We start from the raw sequence: 20,907 nt of genomic DNA, 5'->3' as shown, positions 1-20,907 counted from the left end.
ACAACATATTTTCTCCTAAAGCATTGGAGAATATTGAGAACCCCACAGTTACAAGATATTTATGTTATTCCAATGAAAGAAAGAAACCAAAATGTCACCAAAACACAACGTTATCTTAGTGAAAAAATATGGACGTAGGAGTGTGACTATGCGACAGGTGCATCTACGAGCCCGTAGCACTGTGGAAGGAAGGAAGAATGAAGAAAATGAAGGACTAGGTAGGAACGGTGGGGGGAAGAACGAATAAGTCAATGGGTGTGTAAATTACTCGAAAATTATTCAATAACGGAGGGTTATGATATGATTATCTCCTTAAAATTGTCGAATATAAAATTTAAATTAGTGTGGGCCCGAGCAATTCTCCCAAAGTAGATACTGAAATAATTTGTCCATAGGGGAGGGAGTGAAAGCAACCATCCTGTGAATACTATTATTACTTCTAAGATCTACAAATATTTATCATGTATGAAGGAAATTACGAAAACACCCTCCTACATTCTATCCACAGGCACAAAGGGAAATCTGGATAACAATACAAAATCCACTAGGACACCCAATGGCGTGAGTCCACGTGTGAAGAGACCAAATGCATCACATCATGTTTTAATATCAGATGGCTGACTCATCTCCATTCAACCCATTTCCTTTTCGCTTTTTCCCCAAAGTGGGTCCGTCTCTTATTGCCTCCATGGCTTCGCTTTTTCTTCCCCCGTTTTTAAACCTATTTTGATTACCCAAAAGAGCTAAATTTGTTTGTCCATCAGTTTTTTGGACTCTGGAGGCTCAGAAATGTGCATCACCAACACAATCAACAACGAAAACACTCACGATTCTGTAATCCAACGCCCAATTCGTAAATCCAGAACCAAGACAAGACGACCCAAATTTCTCAGCCTTCGATCGGAGCTTATTTCGCCCAGAATTTCCCAAATTTCCCCGATGACACACGACCCATCAGCACCGCCGCCGCCGCCGCCGCAGAAACAGCTTACTCTGTTTCCCCTGCATCCGGAGAATTTGGTGGAGGACAGAGAGGAGAACGTGGCGTTGATGTTCGAGAACGACGTCGTGAGCAGTTGCTGCAGCTTAGGGAGTTTCCTTCCGACTTACCACAACGACATGTCGTCAGAGGAAGAGTCGCGTAATTTAGCAGAGGAGGCGGCGCTTGTACGGACGGCGATGAGGAGTCGGGAGAGGGAGACAGGGGGAGAGGAGAAGTGGGTTTGTTATTCGGAGGTAGTGGAGAAGAAGGAGGAGCCGTCATGGACGGCGGCGGCGGAGGAGGAGGAGGAGGAGGAGGAGGAGGAGGAGGAGGAGGTAGAGGAAGTGACGAGCACGGCGACAAAGAAGAAGAAGAAGAAGAAGAAGGTGGAGATGAGGGGGAAACAGCTAAGGTTGAAGCTTGATTACGAGGGGATTTTGAACGCTTGGTCGGATAAAGCTCCGCTTTTTATCAATGGGGAATCGCCGCAGACTGTGCCGAATCTTCACGATGATGGGAGTGTTTGGGAGGAGAATCGGAGATCAAAAATGGGGAGCGAAGGAGGAGGGAATGTGTGGAAAGTGCCGGAGATTGGATGGAAAGTGGGTGGCAGAGAGGCAAGTGTCTTGAGATACAAAGAGAAAAGGCAGAGCAGGCTGTTCTCCAAGCGCATTCGGTATCAAGTTAGAAAACTCAATGCTGAGAAACGTCCAAGAATGAAGGTACTTTCAACTCATATCATACACTCATTATTGCATCATTTTCCACTATTTAATCTATCTGATACAAACCCAATATTACTTTGAATTTAATAAAATGATTAGTTTAGTAGCTAGAATTTGGTGGTTTGTGGATTAATTTTGAAGTTTTTTATAGGTTAAAATTGGTGCAATTCTTTAGTTGGTTTTCTAGCTATTTTCCAATTTGATTATTAAGAATGTGTATGAATAAACTAAGATCACGTCATAATGGAGTAATCTCGAAGATAGAATGACTAAAAAAAACTTACAAAATTGACCATCAAGTTGCACATTCCTTTCGATGGCTTAAAATGACTACAATATGTTGGAATGACTCGTATTGATCTGTGGGGATAATCTTCCAAGTGGAAAGTATATAAAGGGACCATGACACACAGGAGATGTCATAGGTATTACATTTTGAATTATGATCCCAATTCTGAACCTCAATGGTTACCTAAAAAGATATTAATTAATTCTTTTTTTATTTACTGATTTGTTTTTTATTTATTTATTTTATATATGGATTAGAAACTGATTCCTTTTATCCAAGTGTGAATTGACGTTCCTCTCCCTCCCTCTTGCAGGGTCGCTTTGTGAAAAGAAACTGAGAAGGTTTAGAGACATTATTTGGAGATAAGGGCATTTAGGGAAATGTCTTCTCTTTTATTTATTTTCCACAATTTCAATGTCTTTTTTTCCCCTCTTAAAGATCATGTTGCTTTAAGAAAATATAATTAATGTTAAATAAAAATGTTTATCAAGAAAAACTTCCCCAATAGTATTAACTAGAAATGAATTTCCGTACACGTTAAAAAAAAAAAAAACTATTATAGATATTCAAGATTTTTATGTTCTATGTCTGAATTATGAGGTCGAAAATTAATAACAACACCACTGATTACTCGATAGAGATGCCGACCATCTCAGCTCAATAATAGAGTGACTACTCCATCTTTGAATTTATACATGCTCGAGTAATTTCAGAATTTTCTATACTTCGAAAAATGAATTTTAGATATTATTGATTTTTTTTAGACAGAAATAATTTTTTTTAATGAAAAAATGAAAAATAAAAAACGAAGATGAAAATCATTGTTTCATAAATTGGATCGATTTTCAACCCATTTTACAAAAAATGGAATAATGATTAAAGAAAAAAAAAATGAAAGATATTAATTAATTATTGATCTGAATTAAAATTTTTATGAGAGCAATTTAGAAATAGGGAAAAGGCATTAAATAAAAATATCAGCGTTATTTTATGACAGCTGACAACTTTAACCCCCGCACGCGTGCACGTGTGGGTCACTGCAAATTACACTCACAACAAACAAAACTAAAAGCATTACTTATTTTTAATCATTAAATAAAAGAAAAGAACTTATTTTAAATTTACTTTTGTCTGCCTTTACATGCTTCCCTTTTGCTTAAGATTTAATTCTTTAAATTTTATATTAAGTTGTTGGGTTTAATATTATTATTAAAAACCAACCCTTTAAGCATATCAAACTATTAGCTACCCGTTCGTTACAACTAAAGATGTCTACGTGGCCAAGCGGGACGAGGAAGTCTTACCCAGCATTGTCTCTGTTTCCTATTTAATTACTCGTCATTGTAAAAAAATTCATTTTTTTTTTACGAGAATCGGATTCTTCTCTATTTCACATTTAGCTAAGGAAAAAAGTTTCTCCCCCTCATCCTTCACTTCTCGTTTAAATAGAGATTTACCGTGAAATCTCACATTAGTTGGAGAGGAGAAAGAATGGTGTGAAAACCTCTTCTTAACAGACACATTTTAAAACCGTGACGGCGATATGTAACGTACCAAAGCGGACAATATCTATTAGTGGTGGGCTTGGGTTGTTACACATGGTATTAGAGTCAGACACCGAGCGGTGTGCTAACAAGGACGCTCAATCCAAGGAGAGTGGATTGTGAGATCTCACGATCAATTAGAGAGGAGAACCAAACATTCTTTATAAACAAGTGAAACCTCTCCCTAATACACACATTTAGAGTAGAGTTGGATTATTTGTCAAGTTCTAATACTTTATTGATTCGAACACATCTACTCGTTACAAAATCGGAGATCCAAATGCTTACAATTGTTGTACTAAACAAATTTTAATATTAATTTCATGAGAGAGATGTTAGAAGAACAGAGAGGTATAGGAGATCTGGAGATGCATTCTTTCAGAATCAATCTTTGTTTGGATACAAAAATCAACAAACATAATGACTCAGACAAGCATCAACACATTACAGACGAGCCATTTTGTATTATAGCTCAAACATTATACTTAAAAACCACCACAATTCTTACAAAACAAAACAAAAGGCCTTCAAGGACGAACAGTTTGGCATTTTCTTGAGGGTTAGTGGTATCAAAAACATGCATGTTTTTGGATTAATTAATACTAATTGTATTATTATTATACACTAATTGGCTGCCCTGCTGCCAAGCCATGAAGCTTCCTGTCTTTGATCGCTGGATCTTGGAGAAGAAGAACTTTGTCTTTGTCTCCCACTCCAACCATGTGTAGATACTCACCGTCCTCTCTCTCTTTCCCTTTGAATAGCAATCTTTGCTCTCTTGGTTCTAACCCACTCACCATTGATAGAATCATCTTCAATTCCCCTGAAAAAATCACACAATTAAACCCATCAATTACTTTATAATCCAAATTGAAATTCAAACAAAACCCATCAAAATTTTCAAGAAAGTTTTGATTTTTATTGAAATTCAAACAAAACCCATCAAATTTTTCACCAAAGTTTTGGTTTTTATTCGAGCAGAGTTTCTTAAGAATCATGGATCTCCACGATAGTATGATATTGTCCATTTTTAGCGTAAGCTTTCATAATTTTGCTTTGGGCTTTCCCAAAAAGTCTTGAGATGTATTCCTAAATCCATGATTATTCCCTAAATTAGTTAATGTGGAATTGAAACTTACCAAAAGTTGAGGTGGGTTCGACCGAAATGTGATGGAATTGCGAGACAGTTGAGACTCTAATAGTGATTGTTTCTTCTCCGGTCAAAGTGGATCCACCGGCGATCTCTCTCCTCTGCACCAGCATGCCTCCGGGCCGGAGCTCCCACTTGATTTCCGTCAGGCTGCCGTCGTCCTCGTCGTGGTCATCGGCGACTTTGATCTTGTTGTTGCAGCTGCTGACAAAGCTTCCAAACCTGAAAGTGGAGCTTCTGCAGAACCTCTTTGACCTGAGCTTCATCATCTTTGCTTCTTTATCCTTTTGCTCTCAACTCAAAAGGATGGAGATGGTGAAGGTTATTATATAATGGGAGATAACACATGTGACGACAAACGAAGAGCAAAAAAAAAGAAGAATTGATTAAAGTATCACATTTTCTATTTAATTCTTAGATTTTTTTAAATATTTTCAAATGCCCATGTTACACGAACATTAACAATTCGCTTATTATAACAAACGACAATCAACCAAAAGATTAAAGGTTCGAATTCTCGTATCTTCATTGTTTTCAAATACCCATGTTACATGGATATTAACCATTGAACGGTAATTAACATGTATCATCAAACAAAAGGTCAAAAGCTCGACTTCTAACAGTCCAAGCTCACTACTAGTAAATATTGTTTTCTTTATGCTTTCCCATTTGACTTTCTCCCTCAAGTTCTTAAAACCTATCTGCTAAGGAAAGGTTTGTACATGCTTATAAAGAATAATTCATTCTCCTCTCTAACCGACGTGGGATCTCACACGAATTCTCACATCCCCGTAAAGAATGTTACATAAAGATAAAGTCGGACGACCCAAATCATGGAGTTTGAAATGACGAAACACCGATAAGAAGAGATAAGAAGGGACGATGTGGACGGCGAAGAGATTGATAAGCAAATGACGAATGAGAAAACGACATGTGGAGTTTTGATAGAGGAATATAGAGCTGATTTCATGGAGAGTGAAAGCAGCACATGGGGGTGGGTACTTGGGAACACGCTTGCTTGATTAGCGGGCCATATATAAATCACTTTTGGGGTTTGATAGCTCTTGTTTACAACCCAAACAACCCTCATGTATTGGGGTCTCAAAATATATTTTAGGTCAAGGTTAGGAAACCCGTCTTTTTTTTTCTAGTGTTTGAATTCGAACCATCGCTATCAATCTTAAAAGAAAGAAGTATAAACAAAGATCGAAAAACTATTGAATCATGTTTATGTTAGAAGCGCTTGTTTGAGCTGAACAGCTCAAAAGAAGACGAGATTCTGAATTTCTTTCTTGTAGCATACTCGATAGTTTTTTTATATCTATACCAAACCCGAATTTAGGGGTTTTGTGTGAGTTGTACATACAATATAATTAGTTTTAGCATAAAGTTGGGTTTTTGGTATAATTAGGTGATTTTGATTTGTTTATAAAGGTGGTTGGGTAATGAAAAGGGTATCAACCCATGTGAGATAGGAAAGCAAAAAACTCCACTTTCTTTCACCTTTAAAGACAATCACCAAGTCCACTCCTATGTCTTTACTTGCAACCTTCAAAATCTTTACTTATATAGCTTTTACAATCAATGCTTTGTTCTTCATAATTACAACCAACATCAAGTAATTTTGAAGCCAACTTCACAAATTGATACCCTAACTAACAACAGTCTAGATGTTATATATATAATTATAAAACTGTAAAACGAAGTATTCGTTATAAGGGTATGGAAACCTCTTTCTAGTAGACTTGTTTTAAGAATTTTGAGGGAAAACTCTAAAGGGAAAGTACAAAGAGGACAATATCTGTTAGTAGTGGACTTGAGCTGTTACAAAAACCCACCAACCGTTCTTGTGGGTTTATTAAGGACGTGATTTATCTTGTGTTTGAAGGAGAATTGATGGGATGAAATTTAGAAAAGAAGTTTGTTTAAGGTTTGAGGACAAAAAGGAGAGGGAGGAAGAGCTTAAAAGAGCATGGGATGTTTTGTTTTTTAAGGAAAAGGAGAAGAGATGATGAGATTTGAGGACCCATATGTTGGGATTGTGGGCATACTTTTTGCAGCTACTACCTCCATCATTGTTAACACCAAAATTACAACACTAAATGCCTTAATCATCATCAATTATTGTCCTTCTCCTTGCTTGTTCTTCAATTTTTTTTAAGCTAAGAACAACCAAAGAACATTCGGTGGTGGAACGACATGAATGTTGTCCATTGCCTCACACCCTCAAAACCCTTTTTCGTTACGATATCAGTAACGATATGAATATTAAAGAATAGGATTATATGAAGTAATAATTAAAGCATTAATTGAGAGACAAAAATCTGGAGATACCTAAGAATATATGGAGAGAAGAAATGAAATGAAATAAAAACAAGATTCTGAAAAACACATGAACATAATTGAAATTTGGAAAGAGAGCACGTGTATGAAAAAATGGAAGAACAAGAAGGATCCCATTTTACGTATCCCATAAGATTTGGTTGTTGTTGTTTGATTATGATTATAGCTTTTTTGTTTCTGTTTTCAAAAGATTTTTGGCGTTCTTCAGCTACTGGGGAAGATGGGTTTTGGGTTTGAAATTGTTTAGTTTAATGTGTATCTTTCTTGGAATCTACGGTTGAATGCAATTGTTTTCATGATGGATCTGTCATTTTGTGTTCTTCTTTGGATCTTATTGTGATCCATCATAGATGTGTTCATTAAATATACTTAATTACAATATTTCTTTTGTGATACGAGATTTTAAGTACATAAAAAAAGACAGTTTTTGCATTTTTCAGAAAAATAAATTTGGCATTTTGTGTATTATACATATAATATATAGTTTAACCATAGGAGATTTGAATATCTATACTATATGTTATACAGACGAAGGAAACTTTGTCTCATTAGAGCTATTCTCTTATTTTAATTCATTTGTTGTGTTGTTTTATTTTTTAATTTTTTTTATTATTATTATTTGATGTTTTGGTTTCATTAGATTGGGAAGAAAAAGTATATGTTTATGAAAAGTCTAGATTTTTAATTAATACATTTTTTTGGAATTTTTCATTTCTTCTTTAATCTTCTTCTTATTATTTTTTTTTTTTTTTTACATTAAATGGGCTAAGTTTGAATAAATATAGCTTAAGAAGAGTAGGATTATCGTAAGTTATGTGGAGCGCAAACTAGTTGAATTCTAGAAATGTCAACCTAACAAACTAAGTCGAACCCATTTGACATATTCCTCACGAAGTGGGCCACCTTCAAGGTTCAGCCGAAAAGCTTAGAAGGTTGATCCTTTAAGCCTAGGTTGGAAGGGTGACCTTTAATGAGTTGAACTAAGTTGGCTTGAATGACTCTTTGAGGGGTCGACTTAGACTAATTTGGCTTAATTGGGCGGGTCTATTTCAACTAATACCTCGTAGAGTTAATCAGCAGACACTTGACAAAACTTGAAACAAAACCAACCTTTAGGATGAGAAAGAAAATCAAGTGTTGGCATTCAAGGACTCATTGAGCTGATCAAAGGGGAATGATTGAGTAGAAGCGTTTTGTAATAATAAAGATCCAAGAACCCAGTGAAATTCTCAATGAGTGTCAAAACAGAGTAGAAAATACAAATTGTGATGATATTCCAAGGTATTCTGCCAACACATACTTTACACTTCTTAAGCTCGATTCCTAGTTCTAACTTTAGTGTGAAAGTGTAGGTAGCTTAGTGTCACTATATCACTCTTGCGGTAGTAATTGTGTGATACTTGTTTTAACTCGAAGAATAAGTCAACTGTGTGAAAATCTATTTTTGCGATCAATTTTGATGTATAATCAAGTCTCGAGTCACATTTGATAGAAAATATTTTATAAAATGTGAACGAAGAAATGTGTTGAAAACAATTTGAAAGAAAGCAATGTTATAGGCTAAAAACGAATAAGCAACAACCATAACTTTGATAGCATATTACCCAAGTAAGAAAAATTGACAACTAGTCACATCATATTTATAGTACAATTTGGAGCATTTTAGCCTAACAGGTGTAGACATGATTTCGGTGAACGATCTTACACTCCTATATAGACATGACAAAAATAATAATGACCTAACTACACATAAAAGTAGGTAGAATGGGTTTGGAATGGGCATGCGGATATGAACAACACGTCTTGGACAAACATGATTGGGACATCCGACACACGACTATAGATAACACACCTTAAACAAACATGACCATGACACTTAGCACTACCAAAGCTAGTTACTCTTGTTTTTTTGGTAAGTTACTCTTAATACCATATACCAAATTTGGGTATCAACAAAGCTCATCATCTCTTTAAAAAATTCAAAGTGAGATTATTTTAGTTTTGATGGAAAGTGAGATTTAAAGCTAAACATTCAAGGGCTACCAATATGGTTGAACTCAATTATAATAAGGCTTATGGAAATGGATGGGGCTGTTTGAACTATTCACAAAGATGAGCATGTTGCTTACTTATGCTAGGATGTTTGAATTCAAATCGTTACTTGTTCGATAAACAAACAGATAATTCGTTGAGAAACGAGCATTGAATTGATTGATCCTCCCTAGAGTGACTGCGCTGTAGCTACGTGCTTGCAATGCCATCCCTTTCCCAGCTCGTGATCTTGAATAGTTTCTTTCATGGCTCGATCTGGGTGTTTCTCAAATTATGGTCTTTAAAACCCATGTCTAATCACCATCACTAATGAATGAAACAAGGTCTTCTTCAATGGAGCTCCACGTGATTGGGTTTCTGAAACAGAGTAACTTGCGAACTGTGCAAGTTCTGTTCAAATGTGCTGGAAACCTTCTTTCTTTCGTTCTTCTTCTTCTTCTTCATTTCTCTTCTGCCCTTTCGCTTTCGTATATTTCCCTTCAAATGCTTGCAATGGCGGAGGAATTGTAACTTGGGTTTGAGGGAAGATTTTTGGTTAATTCCTCAATGGAGGGCAGAGATTTGGAGACGTCCGAGGGGATTGAGGAGTTGGGGAAGAAGGTAGCCATTGAAGCTCCCAATGGAGCTGTGCCCTTTATGTGGAGCTTCATTTGCAATCTACCTAGTTTCACTGTTCTTTTTCTTCTCGGTATTACCAAAGGTGAGCTTCGATTACTTTCTTTTGGGGATTCTGTGCAGTTTCATGATTGAATCCTGCCACTCAACATTTCAGGTGCGATGTTTAGTCCATTAACAAGCCTTATCATGACATTGGCAAATTCTTCTTTAATAATGGTTCTTTGGCCAATCCAAACTTTCTGGACATATCACTGCATTCTAAGGTCTTATCTCTAAACCCTTTGCTTTCCATTCTTAAAATGGATTGAGGAAAAAAGAGTGGTCTTTCTAATGTTACAATCCTCTATTTCGCAGAGCTCAACAACTTGGTTGGGGTCTTAAACTCATTCTATGCCTTTGTGTACTGCCTGTTTTACTGCTTCTGTGGCCTGAATTTGGTGCTGTTATAAGCACTATAGGTGGAGCAGTTTACGGCTTTCTTTCTCCATTAATGGCAACATTTAATGCTGCTAAAGAAGACAAGCCTGATAAAGTATTCCACTGTCTATATGTACGTATTTCTGCTCGAACTTTGTTACTTTCTATGAGATCCCATATCGATTGGAGAGAGAAACGAAACATTTCTTATAAGGGTGTGAAAACCTCCCCTTAGCAGACACGTTTTAAAACCTTGAGGGGAAGCCCAAAAAGGAAAGCTCAAAGAGGACAATATCTGCTAGCGGTGGGCTTAGGTTGTTACAAATGGTATCAGAGCTAGACACCGGGTGGTGTGCCAGCGTGAAAGCTGGCCTCCAAGGGGGTGGATTGTGAGATCCCACATCGATTGGAGAGGGGAATGAAACATTCCTTATAAGGGTGCGAAAATCTCTCCCTAGCATACGCGTTTTAAAACCTAGGGGGAAGCCTAGAAGGGAAAGTCCAAAAAGAGGATAATGTCTGCTAATAGTGGGCTTAGGTTGTTATACTTTCACATAATTCGTTCGTGATTCTTCCCTTATTTTATGTTACTTTCGCTTGTTTGATTTCATTTCTCCAATGAATTTCAGGATGGAACTTGGGATACCATAAAAGGGTCCTTCATGGTTATCGGTGATTTTCGGGATGTTTGTTTACATTCTTACTTCTCCACTTTGGAGGAACTGCTACAAAAGGGAAACCCGGAGGCTGGATACTATGATATCAGGTTTGTTGGTGTCATTCGTATAGGGAACCCGGAGGCTGTTTACTTCTGATTATCTCAGCTACTTCCAAAAGACTAATGATAAAATTAAAAGTCAGGGCTTAACCTTTTCGTTGGTTTCTTGCAGACTGTTTGATTTCCTTTGTGCTTCCATAGTTGGAGTTCTTGGTTCCGTGGTTGATACACCAATCATCTTACTCATTGCCCTGTATAAATGCCCCTTTATGCTAATCAAGGGGTGGCGTCGTTTATTCCATGATCTTATCGGTCGAAAAGGTCCATTCTCGGAGACAATCTGTGTTCCATTTGCAGGGCTTGCTATCTTACTCTGGCCATTAGCTGTTGTGGGTGCACTGGTTGGATCTATCATCTCCAGCATTTTCCTTGGTGCTTATGCAGGAGTGATCGTTTATCAGGTTCCAAATAGTTTCCTTGATCCTTTAATAGTTCTTTCCATCTTTGATAAGTTTAACGTCGATGGTACTCACGGCTGAGATGTTGGTAAGATTCTCTCCTCTTGCTGCGAAGTTAATTCTACTAGTCTTCAGCTCCTGTGTAATTCAGTCTTAAGCTCACCGCTAGCAGATATTGTCCTCTTTAGGAGTTTTCTTTTGAGCTTTTTCTCAAAGTTTCTAACACACGTCTACTAGGGAGAGATTTTCATACTCTTATAAGGAATATTTCATTCCCCTCTCCAACCGATCTGCGATCTCACAATCCACCTCCCTTGGGGCACAGCGTCCTTGCTAGCACACCACCTAATGTCTGACTCTAATACTATTTATAACCGCTCAAGCCCACCGCTAATAGATATTGTCCTCTTTGGGCTTTCCCTCAAGATTTTTAGAACGTGTCTGTTAGGGAGAGGTTTCCACACCCTTATAAGAAATGCTTCGTTCTACTCTCCAACCAACGTGGGATCTCACACAATCAATCTCTCTTTTCTCAATCATTATACTTGAGTCAGTGAATGCCGCAGAAGTCATTGTTAGATTCGTTATTAACTGCTAGTGTTTGAGTTGTAGGAATCTTCTTTTTGGTTGGGGCTTTGCTATATTCTGGCATCCATCTCCATTTACGACGAATACAGCAATGACTTCCTAGACATGGCCAATGGCTCCTGTTTTCCCAGGTATTCTCCTACCCTAAAAAAACCACTCTTTTAACTGCACAACAGCACATAATATTGTTTCCATGTTTTTTTCAATACGAAAAGACCGATATATCGGAAGAAGGACATGCAGCCACCGGATAAGTCACAAGAAGCTCAATCTGTTAGACGTTGTCCCTCTCTTACAGATTTGGTCAAGAACATCATGCTTGAGCTAAAACCTTTGGAGGTACTTAGTTTTCATTATGAATACTTGAGTAATGTTGTTCTTTAGAGCTCAGAAGTCGCTCCCTGCTCTCTTCTGTAGCTTCTCGATAATTTTTCTAAGGAGTGTAAGCGGCAAGGGATACTTATTGTCTCCAAGGGATTAATAACGCTTGAAGATATTGAACATGCCAAATCCAATAATGACACCACAGTTCTTAGCATTGGCTTACCAGCTTACTGTCTTCTTCAGATGATCATTCGATCAGCAAAAGCCGATTCAGCTGGATTACTTCTGAGTAAGTTTCATTTCTCCTTTTTGGTGACTTTGGGAATCTCAAAATGTTCAAAACTATTCGGGTTTCCATTGATTTAGGTGATGAAGCTACGGAGATTACTAGTGAAAACAGACCTCAAGACATATTCTATGATTGGTTTCTGAACCCTCTTCTAATCATCAAAGAACAAATAAAGGCAATAAATATGTCTGAGCAGGAAGAGGAGTACCTCTCTAGATTAGTTCTGCTGGGCGATGATCCCATCAGAATGAAAGATTCGAACCTCAGCCTGCCACCAGAGTCCAAATGCAAGTGTGCCGAACTCGAGGCTTTGGCTCGAAGGTAAGTACCTGCAAAATCTTGCTACATCATACAATGAAATCTGGTAATACTCAGTAATAACAGGAGCTATTTCTGTCCATCATGAAGGCTTCGAGGGATTACCAGATTGATATCGAGGTTTCCGACATTTAAACGCCGGTTTGCTAGTCTTGTCGATGCTGTTTATGAAGATATCATCAAGAAGAATGATAGAAGCAGACCAAGTAGTAGAAGGAAAATTTCAAAATCACAGAGTGCCATTGGGAGGTTCCTAAGCCAGATATCCTTCAAAAACAAAACAGGAAATGATGAGACCGATCAAGAACCAAATGTAGTTGAAAAAGATGTGGAAAGCAAACTAACTTAGCTTTCTTCAACTGTAATCTTTTCAGTTTCTGCTATCTATCTTAGCTTTGTTCTAGAAGATTGACTATTAGAATTGTATTACATAATAAATATGATTAAGCCATTGTCTTCTCAGGGTAAGTGTTCATCAGTTCATATCTATCTATATACAGCATTTTCAGTAAAATTGTTACGAACCCAGAAAGTCTGAAATTCTCTGAAAGAAGAAGAAGATGAGGAAGAAGAAGAATTACTCTGATTTTCTTCAGCTTTCCCACGATCCGAACAGGAAAAGCCAGAACGATTCGTAGCCCATTTCCCGAAATTGTAGCCAGAACGTGCCATCAGCCATGGATGAACAAACTCAAGCACACTTCCAAAACCGCCAACTGCCCTGTTTCTCCATCACTAGCAATATTCAAACTCCCCCCAACTGCCATTTTCTTGACTATAAATTCCCTCCTCCCCTAAGCTTCCATCATCATACACTGTTCTATTCGCTCCAAGTTTCAACTCCTTAGAGCTACCATCAATGGCTTCCAACTCGATGAATTTCTTCACAACTCTGCTCCTTATCACCACCTGCCTCTCCTATGTCGCTTCTTTTGAGTTTCAAGTGGGTGACACCAAAGGCTGGGTGGTTCCGCCGGCCAACGACACCAGAATCTACAACGACTGGGCCTCAGAAAACAGATTCCGAGCTGAAGACTCCGTCCGTGAGTCCCGATCATCTCAACAACACCGTCCGATTAAACTTCCCTTCTGCATTAACATTTTCTATGTTTGTTTCTTGTTTTGCGGATTAGGTTTCCGGTACAAGAAGGACTCGGTGATGGAAGTGACAGAAGAAGAGTACAAGAGATGCAACTCCACACAGCCGAGCTTCTTCTCCAACACCGGCAACACTGTGTTCCATTTCGGCCGATCGGGAACCTTCTACTTCATCAGCGGCGCCAATGGACACTGCGAGAGGGGACAGAGAATGATCGTGAAGGTGATGGCCCAAGATGAAGCTTCCTCCACCTCCTCTAATTCCGAGAAATCCTCTGCTGCTAGGATTCGAACTTCGTCACTAGGGTCTCTGAAATTCGTATTCACTCCATTAGCTGTGTGGGGTTTTGCTTCAATCCTGTTGTAGTTTGGGATTTGTCGGATCGATGGCTTCTTGTTTCTTCGTGATCTTGAAGATTTCGTGTTATTTGTGATAGAATGCGTTTGTTTTGATTATGGATTATTGTTGAAATTTCATATTGATTTCTTCTTATATCTCTCCGTCTCTCTCTCTCTCTCTCTAGAATTTATTGAAAAATAATTAAATCAAAAAATAGATGGATAAGTACTCACTGAACAAAATCGATCCATCAGTGAAGCTCCGTTCAATTGCGCCACCGATGAGCTCAGTTCCATCGCCTCCATCTCCATTCCAATCGCCTCTCAGTTTCAACCACAAGAAATCTGCTCCTCCTCCTCCTCTTCTAATCTCCCAATCTTTCACTCTCACTCGAACTCGAACTCCCAGAACCACGCTCTGTTTCCCTCTTCGCGTCTCATCTTCGTCTTCTTCTTCAAATAATCCGGTCGACACCCTTCAATCCGCTTCTGATGTCGTCAGGGGATTCTACGATGGCGTCAACCGCCACGACCTCGCCTCCGTCGAGGATCTCATCGCTGAGAATTGCGTTTACGAGGACCTTATCTTTTCTCGCCCTTTCGTCGGCCGCAAGGTACGTATCTGTTGGTCTTCTCAATCTCTTCTGCCATTGTATCGTTTGGGATTTTTGCGATTCTCTGTCCAATTACTGCAGGACATTCTGATTTTCTTCAAAAAGTTCAACGATTCCATCAGTAAGGATCTCCAGTTTGTTATTGACAATATATCCACCCAAGATTCATCAGCTGTGGGTGTTCTTTGGCATTTAGGTATTTCTTTTCCTTTGCTCTTCGGATACAGTTCAAATTATAGAATCATTATGAAAAATGTTGGAATTGATTACAGAATGGAAAGGGAAAGAGTTTCCTTTCAGCAAGGGATGCAGCTTTTATCGCTTGGTTGTTGGTGATGCCAAGAAGAGACAAATAATGTAAGTTGCATGAGATAGTGTTGAGTATACAAAGATGAAGCTTGAAATTGGTCTCTACTGGTACTAACTTCATCCTTTTTACTTCGCCGTTGTCTCAATTAACAGCTATGCACGAGACAGCGTTGAGCCTGCGTTGAAGCCTGGAGAGATGGCTTTGGTATGTTAATGTTGCTTGCTTTCTTTCTTTCTTGTTCATAAATATTGGTCAGCTGTGCCTCCTGTGTTTATCTTATCGTAGTTGTTAGATTAGATTGTGACGAGGGAAACAAATCGTACATCTTACCTTCTCATTTACCGAAGCATTATTTATAAGAGTGTGGAAACTTTGCTGTAGCAAACGTGTTTTAAAAACCTTAAAGGAAGTCCGAAAGGGTAATCTAAAACCTTGGGCTTGGACTGTTACAAGTAAGCCCGAGCTCGGTTGAAGGAGGCTTTGATATGGAGTGTTTCGTCTTTATGAAGTGTTTGTAGTTATGGTTTTAGATTACTAGCATCATAACTTCGATGGAAACTTGAAAAAATACTTTTTAAGCCCTTAGAAAGTTGTTCTAGTTCGAGTGCCAACAAAATTTTACATTGGTTAGGGAATGAAACGATCCCTACCACTTCATACCCATCTTAGTTTGCAATTGCTATCTCACTCAACTTATCCTTGTTTCTCTTTGCATCACATGGATCTGGATGATAATTCACAGTGTAAATACCCATTTAGAAGCTACCTTCTGAGTTCTTGTGCTTCTAGTAATTTGGTTCATTTTCTTACCATACAGACAATCATTAGAGGTGTGACTTGGCTTCTGGAACGATTCCCCCAGCTAGCAGATCGTATATAATCCTACTCTCTCTTTGAAGGAACAATTCATTAACGTATTACGAATTTTCAATCGATATTCTTCAGTACATAGTTCTATTAAGCAAGGTCGAATTGTATAAATCCTTACAATATCTATAAATATTAATAAGGATTTCACTTACCCTCAAACATCTATCTATGCATTAAATTAGAATCAGTCAACCTTCAATGCCAACCTTCACAGATTCTAATTTTATTATTAGAAAAAGGAGGCAACTTTGAAGGCATAATGGTTCATGGTCGGCAGGCCAACTCCAGAAATTGGTCTGATCTGATCCATTTATCTTTAAAATTTTCATTTTGTTTACATAAAATATATACAAAAAGAAGTTGAGATGTCAACTATCAAGGGCTTGGTCGACGCGCTATTTAGAGTGGGTCGCAATCAAAGTCCTTGCCTCCCAAGTATCTTTCCTTGACCAAAATTTATATAACTCCAAACCATTCCTCTTCTTTCCTTCAAACCTTTCTTTCCTCAGCTCAATTTTAGCAGTCCAAAATGAAGAGGGAAGGTCGCCAACATGGCATGGTAAGAACCTACCGGATCATCCCATCCCCATGGAACCCAAGACCCAAAACTCGGTTCGTTAACGAACTCGATTTCCCTCCTACTGCTGGCCTTTTCACAAAGGTTTCATCCAAGCCTACCAATCACTCCAAGTTCACTGGAAAATGTGGCAAGCCCCGATGCTCCGGCTGCAGGCTACACCCAGTTCAAAAGGCCAAGGATAAAGCTAAGGGATCTAATAAGTTCAAGGCGCACCATCTCCTCAATGACTGCTCGCTGGTGGTTCCCTTTGATGAATGCCCCAGCTTCATCGAGGACGACGATGATCAGACGCAGAAAGTAACAGATTTCGAATCAAGGGTCGAAGATATTCGTCGTCATGTGGATGATGACGATGAAATGAGTTATTGCGAAGTTGAGTTCGTTGTGGACGAAGCCATGGAGGGAGGTGATATTTGGTGTTTGGTAGAAGAAAGACCAGCAATCTAACAGACAACAAGGCAGATAAAAGTAAAAGACACCCTCCATTCATGGCTTTAATGTGCTTTTATCAATGTGGATATGAATAATGGTTTCACTTTGTATATCTAACTCTGTTCTTTGGATACCAATGTCACTATTTTCTATTTTGACAACTTCTGTTGTAACTCTTTGTTGAATTCTGATGAATAAATGATATCTTCATAGCAATCAAATCATTGTTCTCTACATATACTGATATTTTTAACAAGGCTTTGTTACATAAAAATTAGACAGATATACCCAAAAATGGATCCACTGTGATTTAGAGGACGTCAAGATCTGGTAACCTCATGAAAAATATTGAGAAGGCTTCTGCAGCTTGACTTTCACTGCTGAATGTTAGGACATGTATTCTCATGAGCAGACATTAAAGTCTGTAATGACGTAGAACGAGCCTTTCCCTGCACATTCTTATTCATGCTTCTGCTGCTCTTAACGGGAGGCTTATGGCAAGAATGGGCCATCGTAGCTTCTCCAGCTTGGGAGTTGGAGTTTCTTCCTAGTTTTGGTGATGGAGGATGAGGCTTGGGAACCTCCTAAGAAAGAAAGGGACAGGTGTTTATACCAATTCATCGCACGTTGTATTAAGGTATTAGCAAATGGGATTTACCTCGTTCTTATGAGCTTTTCGCTCCTTGTAAAAGCTCGGCAGTGGCCTGGCTTTGAAGCAGAAGCTTTGACGCAATTTTGTTATCTCTGTTTCGGCTTTCTCCTGCAGGAATATTAGTCCGTTGAGTCATGACTTGCAGTAAATGTTGAGGATTGTTGGGAGGGAGTCCCACGTCAGCAAGTAAGGAATACATTTCCATTGATACGAGGCTTTTTGGAAAAACTAAAAGTAATGTCACGAGAGCTTGTGCTCAAAGTGGACAATATCATACTAGTGTGAAGCTTCGTAGTTTCTAACTGTAAATAAGATACCTTTAGTTTTGTTTGAAGTTGCACCTTTTTCTGTGACTCGTTTTTGTTGAACTTCTCTTCAAGTTTCTGTAGGTATTAAGAAGAAACAAGCAACCAAAATTAGCACTTGAAGGGACAGAGTTTAAGGTACATGAGAAGTATGCAGCAAAAGCTTACCTCCTTTCGTCTCGCTGCTCTTTCATCGGTTCTCAAGCTGAAAGTGGAGAATGAAAATGGGGAGTACAATTTGTTTCTGCAGTTAATAACACAAGAATGTTGATCAGCTATCTCCAAACAAAATGAATACAATAAGATGACACTTCAGTTATTGCAGATTCATGAGAAAAGCAACCTCTTCGTTTCTGAGCAGGGAGTAGCAGAAGGATGGTTTTGGTACTCATTCTTCAATGCCTGCAGATAACCAAATATTACAGAAAGATTTAGAACAAAATCCCCATATTCAGAAGATAAATTCATAGACAAAAAGTGTGGCAACCATATCCGGGGTCCTAAGAGGAGTTGAGCAATCTTTAGCTGGTTTTGAAGAACTGGACCCAACTCTTGAACGTTCAATCTTTCTCATCACCGTTGAAGTTAACTTGTTGAGCTCTCGAATGGGTGAAAAGTTAGCCATCCTAAGAGATTTAGGAGTAGATTTCCTTTTTGGAGTGGCATTGTTGAGAGAGGAAGCTGGAGCCATTGGATGGGCTGGTGTAGTAGGTGGGATCGCAGATGATCTACTGAAAAATGGAAGCTTTGAAGACGAAGCAGCTACTTTCTTCTTGCTAATGGTGGTCGATTGCTCCAAATTCTCAACCTTTTGACGAATTCCCTCGTTCACTTGGTGGGTAATGGCCGAACCACCTCCCTCAACCTCCCGGCTATCAGTTTTCTCCTCCTTAAGATCAGAAGGGTCGCCGCAGCCATTGCCATTGTCATTGGCAGCAAAATGTTGTGCAGTTTCAGTTGCAGCCACAACCTCTTGATGCTCAACATCATCAACATTCTGTTTTGTGTCAGTTTCTTCGGCGGCTTTCGCAGCAGCTCGCTGAGCAGCAAGGTTCTTGTAATGAGCTTCAAAGAAAGCTTTCTTCTGCGCAACAGATCCAGGACGAGCGAACTTCTCGGCCTCTTCCACATAACGATTGTGGGAAAAAGTGGACCATTTCTCCCAATCTAATGACTCCGACATGAATCTCCCGAAGGAGACCGATTGAGCAAGACCATGAGTCGGACGATTACCCTATAAGAAACAGAGAAAAACAGAGATGAAACGATCGAAATCGAATCGAATTCAAACCAAATCCACAAAATTAACTGAGTGACTGAGTGACCTCCATGGATTCATTGGGAAAACCAGAAGTATAAGAGAAAGGGTGCTGCATGATGCAAGTTGAATCCGCCATGGAAGCTCCAACTGCAAGAAAGAATCCAAGCTCAAGAAATGCTTGCTTGGGGTTCCAAATTTGAATTTCAAACCAGAGAAAAAGAAGATCGGGTACAAGAGTAAAAAAAGTGAAAAGCAAAAACAGGAAGATCTGGTTCTGCAATTTTCTTTATCTATACAGTAAACAATGAGTTGTATGATAAAACAATACTTTTTTCTGTAAATTATTTTTCATAACTTGTTAAGATTGAAGACCCATTTAAAATTTCCAGATATAAATGAACAAAGTTGCATTAAATTTCAGTCAAATTGTTTGATTACAATTTAGGGAAAAAGATGAGCTCAAATGTTTTTATTAAAAATTTGTACACTCAGATAAGATTAAGAAAATTATGGGTATTACTTTATTTGGAAATGGGTCCCATCCAACACCTTACTTCAACGGCCACATTTTTTTTAGGACAATTGAAATTTAAATCTCTTCAACGGCTCTACTCAACCTAATAAATAAAGAAGTCCAGTGGAAATTGTCCTTTTTTTTTTTTTTTTTATTATTATTGGGTTTTTAATTTTTGGGTTTATTTTTGTTAAAAAAGAGTTGGTATACCATTTAGATTCGAGAATTCCGACCCCATGTAACCAATTTCTTAAAAAGATCGACCTACATTCTAAACTATGCATATTTAAAATATATATATATATATATATATATCAAATTTAGCGACGAATGAACTATAGTTATACAAAATAAAAGATAAAGAATACTTAAAAAGTTGTTACATTATTAAACAGATTGAAGTTTATACTTAGATCACACATATAATTTCAATGGAAAAAGAATGAATTGTTGACATTTAAGTGCATATTTTCTTACAAAAATATAAACTTTGGGCTGAGTTGTAGCACTTATGTTCCTGTTGATATCCAGCAACATGCATAGGCTTATTAGGCCTTTGATATTTGTGTGGAAGGGCCATTTTAGTAGCCCATGGACATAGTAATAGAGGATGAACAACCAAATGTTTTAGCCCAGTTGAAGGGTAGTAGCTACGGTTAGACGAACACGATTCTCTACAATGTTATGATATTATCCACTTTGAGCATAAGCTCTCGTGGCTTTGCTTTGGACTTCCCAAAATGTCTCATATCAATAGAGAGAGTATTGATTGATTATAAATCCATGATCATTCCCTAAATTAGCCGAGGTAGGACTTTCATCCTCCAATAGCTAGTAGCTTTTAAATGAAATGAAATTTACTATCGAACAGTTAATAAGAAATGAAATTTCTTGACATTGTATGATCATATCGAATCGAAAAGAGAAAATCATTCTTTATAAAAATGTAGAAACGACATGAAATGGGATAGGAATAAGGCAGCCAAAGCATTTATCATGTCATTCTTGCTGGCGTGCCACTGATTGTGACTCTTTACCAAACCCCCCACGATGGCCCCATCCGCCGTTTCCCACTTTTCTCTCTAATTTTTTTTTTTTTTTTTTACTTAATTACTTC

General features: G+C 38.2%; 7 protein-coding genes across 11 annotated transcripts; 5 read left to right on the top strand and 2 right to left on the bottom strand.

The window, feature by feature from the left end:
- Nucleotides 1–436: 436 nt before the first annotated feature.
- Nucleotides 437–2,492, top strand: LOC111789671 (uncharacterized). The gene is made up of 2 exons (XM_023670314.2): nt 437–1,704; nt 2,310–2,492. The coding sequence occupies exons 1-2, from the start codon at nt 790–792 to the stop codon at nt 2,331–2,333; spliced, it is 939 nt and encodes a 312-aa protein (XP_023526082.2). The 5' UTR covers nt 437–789; the 3' UTR covers nt 2,334–2,492.
- A 1,400-nt stretch (nt 2,493–3,892) lies between these two features.
- Nucleotides 3,893–5,076, bottom strand: LOC111781726 (BAG family molecular chaperone regulator 2). The gene is made up of 2 exons (XM_023662417.2): nt 4,680–5,076; nt 3,893–4,363 (listed from the first exon to the last, which is right to left on the bottom strand). The coding sequence occupies exons 1-2, from the start codon at nt 4,957–4,959 to the stop codon at nt 4,158–4,160; spliced, it is 486 nt and encodes a 161-aa protein (XP_023518185.1). The 5' UTR covers nt 4,960–5,076; the 3' UTR covers nt 3,893–4,157.
- Nucleotides 5,077–9,610: 4,534 nt separating this feature from the next.
- On the top strand, nt 9,611–13,274 carry LOC111781736 (putative membrane protein At3g27390). Its single transcript, XM_023662429.2, has 10 exons — nt 9,611–9,785; nt 9,858–9,966; nt 10,058–10,253; nt 10,750–10,886; nt 11,011–11,299; nt 11,909–12,015; nt 12,100–12,223; nt 12,302–12,497; nt 12,575–12,818; nt 12,906–13,274. The coding sequence occupies exons 1-10, from the start codon at nt 9,632–9,634 to the stop codon at nt 13,162–13,164; spliced, it is 1,815 nt and encodes a 604-aa protein (XP_023518197.2). The 5' UTR covers nt 9,611–9,631; the 3' UTR covers nt 13,165–13,274.
- A 400-nt stretch (nt 13,275–13,674) lies between these two features.
- ENODL21 (early nodulin-like protein 21) lies at nt 13,675–14,408 on the top strand. Its single transcript, XM_023662396.2, has 2 exons — nt 13,675–13,858; nt 13,949–14,408. Exons 1-2 carry the CDS (start codon nt 13,675–13,677, stop codon nt 14,278–14,280), a joined length of 516 nt encoding a protein of 171 aa, XP_023518164.2. The 3' UTR covers nt 14,281–14,408.
- LOC111781680 (Nuclear transport factor 2 (NTF2) family protein) lies at nt 14,406–18,167 on the top strand. Of its 5 annotated transcripts, none has more exons than XR_015412324.1 (6): nt 14,406–14,866; nt 14,948–15,062; nt 15,139–15,223; nt 15,329–15,380; nt 17,825–17,896; nt 18,100–18,167. XR_015412324.1 is itself a non-coding variant. In XM_087118815.1 (5 exons), exons 1-5 carry the CDS (start codon nt 14,471–14,473, stop codon nt 17,831–17,833), a joined length of 657 nt encoding a protein of 218 aa, XP_086974941.1. In that variant the 5' UTR covers nt 14,406–14,470; the 3' UTR covers nt 17,834–18,044. The 5 variants fall into 5 exon arrangements, 2 of the variants coding, with proteins under 2 accessions (XP_086974941.1, XP_023518153.2); XR_015412330.1 differs by having other exon boundaries at nt 18,091–18,153; XR_015412308.1 differs by lacking the exon at nt 18,100–18,167 and adding an exon at nt 17,341–17,695 and having other exon boundaries at nt 17,825–18,044.
- LOC111781716 (histone-lysine N-methyltransferase trithorax-like protein) lies at nt 16,358–18,044 on the top strand. Its single transcript, XM_023662406.2, has 2 exons — nt 16,358–17,695; nt 17,825–18,044. Exon 1 carries the CDS (start codon nt 16,576–16,578, stop codon nt 17,071–17,073), a length of 498 nt encoding a protein of 165 aa, XP_023518174.2. The 5' UTR covers nt 16,358–16,575; the 3' UTR covers nt 17,074–17,695; nt 17,825–18,044.
- On the bottom strand, nt 17,244–19,475 carry LOC111781670 (protein WVD2-like 7). The gene is made up of 7 exons (XM_087118814.1): nt 19,341–19,475; nt 18,503–19,249; nt 18,359–18,417; nt 18,184–18,259; nt 18,028–18,093; nt 17,717–17,818; nt 17,244–17,642 (listed from the first exon to the last, which is right to left on the bottom strand). The coding sequence occupies exons 1-7, from the start codon at nt 19,410–19,412 to the stop codon at nt 17,433–17,435; spliced, it is 1,332 nt and encodes a 443-aa protein (XP_086974940.1). The 5' UTR covers nt 19,413–19,475; the 3' UTR covers nt 17,244–17,432.
- Nucleotides 19,476–20,907: the final 1,432 nt, after the last annotated feature.

The sequence above is a fragment of the Cucurbita pepo genome, chromosome 1 (assembly GCF_057944985.1).
Source record: "Cucurbita pepo subsp. pepo isolate OVF chromosome 1, ASM5794498v1, whole genome shotgun sequence".
In the NCBI taxonomy this organism is placed as follows: domain Eukaryota; kingdom Viridiplantae; phylum Streptophyta; class Magnoliopsida; order Cucurbitales; family Cucurbitaceae; genus Cucurbita; species Cucurbita pepo.
The sequence above is the reverse complement of the archived record's forward strand: the minus strand, read 5'-3'. Positions and strand labels throughout refer to the sequence as shown.